Genomic DNA, 4,003 nt, shown 5'->3' on the forward strand with positions numbered 1-4,003 from the left:
GTAGAGATGGGGTTTCACCATGTTGGCCAGGATGGTCTCAATCTCTTGACTTCGTAATCTGCCCGCTTCGGCCTCCCAAAGTGCTGGGATTACAAAAATTCTTTGAAACACTCTTAATATTTTTCTTTTGCTTGAGATTAAAGGCCCTATAACCTTTAAAACCTTAGGTTTCCCTAGAATTGTTTCAGTTAAAGTTTGATTTTGTTTTCCTAAGTGGCTCTTCAGTTGAACCATAGTTTAATGGGTTCTGTGAACGTAACAATATTTAAATCTGCTCAGTGAGTTTAACCCTGAAATTCTAACGGCACTGATGGGCATGCCCTGCCCACCTTGGCTGTATCTCAGGCCTTCCTGGATTTTAATTTTGGGTTTCCAGGTTGGCAGCTATTTTCTGCATTTTCAGGAAATGCTTTGAAGAGGTTGTAACTGATTTTCTGCTTTTACCCTTCCCTGTCAATGTGCCTGTGAGAAGTGAAGATGGCTGAAGAGGGGGAGAACCTGGAGGCTGAGATTGTGTACCCCATCACCTGTGGGGACAGCAGAGCCAACCTCATCTGGAGGAAGTTTGTGTGTCCCGGCATCAATGTGAAATGTGTTCAGGTGAGCATAGGCTGCATTCAGGGCCCAGGAGAGAGGCCTCATGGCGTCTGTGACTGCTCTAGGGGTGCAGCTGTGCCGAGTGTATCCTGAGGCAGGGTCTCCAGGGCTGGGAAGAGTGGAGGAGGCGCAGGAAGAACCTTCAGGAAGAGGAATGCGCTGTGGCCAGAGTGTGCTGTGGCAGGGAGGCTGGCAGGCCCTCTCGCCGTGTGGAGGAGGCTGCCGCTCCTGGACAAGGAGCTTTACCCAGCAGATCCAGTGAGAGCTGCTCCAAAAAGGCTGCCTCCTTGGTAAGGAGCAGGATGAGTGGGAAAAGGCTTCTCTTTCTGACGACATTGATAGGTCAGGTACCCAGGCCCACCTGTGCTGGAACAGCGGAAAATGCCAGTGAAGACATTTCCATAAAGCATCTTACAGATGCTGCCTCACACTGGCTAAGAAAGAGGAAGTGCTGAGGCCTGGGGACCTCATGGTGACAGAATTGAGAGGCCGATGGGGTGCCATGCCCAGCTTTTGCCCTGAGAGCCTTGGCCTGAGCTTGGTTTTCCCAGCCTCGCAGGGCTGGAGATCAGAAGATAAAGCCCAGGCCTCCTCTAGGTGTGTGTGCTGGGTGGGGGGTGGGGACTGTCCCTCCAAAGCTGGCACCTCCAGGGCTGAGTCCACCGCATACTCCCATACCTCCTGTCCCTGGCACAGGGAAGGGGACACCCCCTTGAGGATTCCTAGGTAGTCTGGATGGTCTGAAAGCCTCAAGCTGAGAGTTTAGTTATCAATGGCTCCCAGCTGGCAGTTCCCCCAGGAATCTGACAGAAGCAAACAAAAAATACTTTTTGGAAGAATTCACCTTTATCTCAGGTTTCAAGTAATTTCCGCAGAACCCTGGACACACAAGAAGTAGTGCTCCTGGAGCACGCACAGAAGCCGCAGGCAGCAGTCAGCCCTGCAACAGCCTTGGCTGTTGGGATTTTAAGCCTTAGAAGATAAAATCGTTATATTTAATAATTTATTTTAAGAAATAAAAGAGGCCGGGCACCATGGCTTAACACCTGCAATCCTAACACTTTGGGAGGCTGAGGGAGGAGGATTGCTTGAGCCCAGGAGTTCAAGAGCAGCACAGCCTGGGTAACGTACTGAGACCCCAGTTTCTTCTTCAAAAAAAAGAAAGAGAGTGTGAGCAGAAACACGAGTAGAGATAGGATTGAAATTCAACACTTAGTGGATAGGTCTTTAGCAGATTAGCCATAGCCGAAGAGAGAATTATTCAGGAAGCACGAGAGTCGAACACATCTATTTGAGTCTGGAAGGAGAAGAGAGAGACTGAGAACTTTCATGACTGAGGAAAGAGGGGTCCACAGTGCGAGGCCCTGACAGGCTCCAGCCTGGATGAAGACCCCGCTGCCTGCGTCTAGGGCGGCTTTTAGCTCAAAATAAACAGTGATAGTCATGGGCCATCACTCAAGTAAATAAAACCTGTGAGTCTATACCTGTCATCATGTATTTCATGTTATTCATTTATGTTAAGTAAATGCATAGAGAGAGGTAAAGCGTGGGAGGAATGATGGGGTCAGAGTCGTGAGCAGGTGCTTAGACTGGCTTCAGAGCATCCCTGCAAAGCATGCAGACATTACAGACGTAAGTCATAGCTGTGGTGGGAAAGCTGGCAGGTGCCTCCTTAACCCCGCGATCCATCTTCACATCGTCAGGCTCGGGACAGACCTCCCCCTTGAGCCTCCTGATGTAGTGAGCAGGAGTTCTGTGGTGTTCTTCCAACAGTTCATGGCCTGACTCTACTCATGAGAAAACAGCAGATACACACGGAGAGACAGCCTACGGAATGCCTGACCCACAAGCTCCAAAAATGTCAAGGCGAAGAAAAATACAGACAGGCTGAGAAGCTGCTGCATCTTTTTTTTTTTTTTTTCGAGACGGAGTCTTCCTCTGTCACCCAGACTGGAATGCAATGGCGCGATCTCGGCTTACCGCAACCTCCGCTTCCTGGGTTCAAGTGATTGTCGTGCCTCAGCCTCCTGAGTAGCTGGGGCTGCAGGCACCCACCACCATGCCCAGCTAATTTTTGTATTTTTAGTAGAGATGGAATTTCGTCATGTTGGCCAGGCTGACCCCGAACTCCTGACCTCAGGTGACCTGCCCACCTCGGCCTCCCAGAGTGCTGGAATGACAGGCGTGAGCCACTGTGCCCCACCTGCTCCTGTCCTAATGGGGACAAAAGCTGAAGAGCGGGGCAGCTGCATGCACCACAGTCTTGGGCTGGATCCTGCATCAGAAAAAAATGCAGACTGGCCATGGTGACTCACGCCTGTAATCCCAGAACTCTGGGAGGCTGAGGCGGGTGAATCACCTGAGGTCAGGAGTTCGAGACCAGCCCAGCCAACATGGTGAAACCCCATCTCTACAAAAAATACAAAAAACTTGGCCAGGCATGGTGGCACATGCCTGTACTCCCAGCTACTCGGGAGGCCAAGGCAAGAGAATCGCTTGAACCCGGATGGTGGGGGTTGCAGAGAGCCCAAGATTGCACCACTGCACTCCAGCCTGGGTGACAGAGTGAGACTGTCTCAAAAAAAAAAAAAATTTTTTTGCAATAGTGGCTATCACTGGGACAGTTCATGAATTTGAATATGGACAATGGATTAGAGAATAATATGTGAATGACAATTTCCTGATGCGAGTCGTTCTGTGGCTACACAAGAGATCCTTGTTCTTAGGAAATATACACAGGTATTGAGGGCCCAGGGACCTGAAGTCTCTGCCCTCCCCCTCAGTTGCCGCACACGCACAGGTCTAGGTGGGGGCAGACGGGAGCAGGCGGTGAGTCCGGGAACGCGCATGTGAGAGCTCCTTGGACTATGCTGGCCATTACCCTGTGAGTTTGAAATTGTATCAGAATTAGAAGTTGGGAACACGGAAGAAGTGTACCGTAGGTGACATCATAATGAAATTCCGGAATGGCAGGGACAGAGAAGATCCTCAGTCTAGCCAAGAGGAAAGACGGATCGCTCAGGAGCGATAATCCTGCCGGCCATGAGCTGAAATCTGCGCAGGAGCAGAGGTGGCCGCACCAGCGCCTAAGTGCAGAGAGCGACGACACCGTGAAGTCGCCTTTAGAATTATGCTGGAAGAAAGACGTTTTCAGAAAAAGACATGAGTTTGCCACCAGCATTCTGAATATGCATTTCAGGCGGACACAAGAGGCCTCCAGATGGAAGTGTTGTGGTGTGAGAAGGTGTGAAGAGTCAGGGGAAAACGTGGGTAATCCGGCCAGTCCTCTGTGTTCAGCCCTAGGAGGACCCGAGAGATGAGAGCAGGGCCATGTGGCTGTATTAGCCTGGGAGGGTCAGGAGTGGGCCGTGGTAGCCCGGGAGGGTCAGGAGTGGGCCGTGGTAGC

At 51.0% G+C, this 4,003-nt stretch overlaps 3 protein-coding genes across 4 annotated transcripts in view; 2 read left to right on the forward strand and 1 right to left on the reverse strand.

Annotated features, from left to right (window-relative positions):
* The window catches only part of DNAJC5 (DnaJ (Hsp40) homolog, subfamily C, member 5), a 1,035,873-nt gene that overhangs the window by 382,956 nt on the left and 648,914 nt on the right, over positions 1-4,003 (reverse strand). The gene's annotated exons all lie outside the window — the stretch shown is intronic.
* The window catches only part of GMEB2 (glucocorticoid modulatory element binding protein 2), a 39,479-nt gene that overhangs the window by 22,557 nt on the left and 12,919 nt on the right, over positions 1-4,003 (forward strand). For both annotated transcript variants that reach the window (XM_011934454.1, XM_011934453.1), the window contains one exon: positions 473-600. In XM_011934454.1, coding sequence (XP_011789844.1) covers positions 473-600 — 128 coding nt within the window. The remainder of the gene's footprint in view (positions 1-472; positions 601-4,003) is intronic.
* Positions 1,494-4,003, forward strand: part of HELZ2 (helicase with zinc finger 2, transcriptional coactivator) — a 34,972-nt gene continuing 32,462 nt past the window's right edge. Inside the window, exon 1 of the mRNA XM_011934452.1 lies at positions 1,494-1,530. The gene's annotated coding sequence lies outside the window, so the exon portion shown is untranslated. The remainder of the gene's footprint in view (positions 1,531-4,003) is intronic.

This window comes from Colobus angolensis, unplaced genomic scaffold (genome assembly GCF_000951035.1).
Source record: "Colobus angolensis palliatus isolate OR3802 unplaced genomic scaffold, Cang.pa_1.0 Scaffold136, whole genome shotgun sequence".
Taxonomy (NCBI): Eukaryota; Metazoa; Chordata; class Mammalia; order Primates; family Cercopithecidae; genus Colobus; species Colobus angolensis.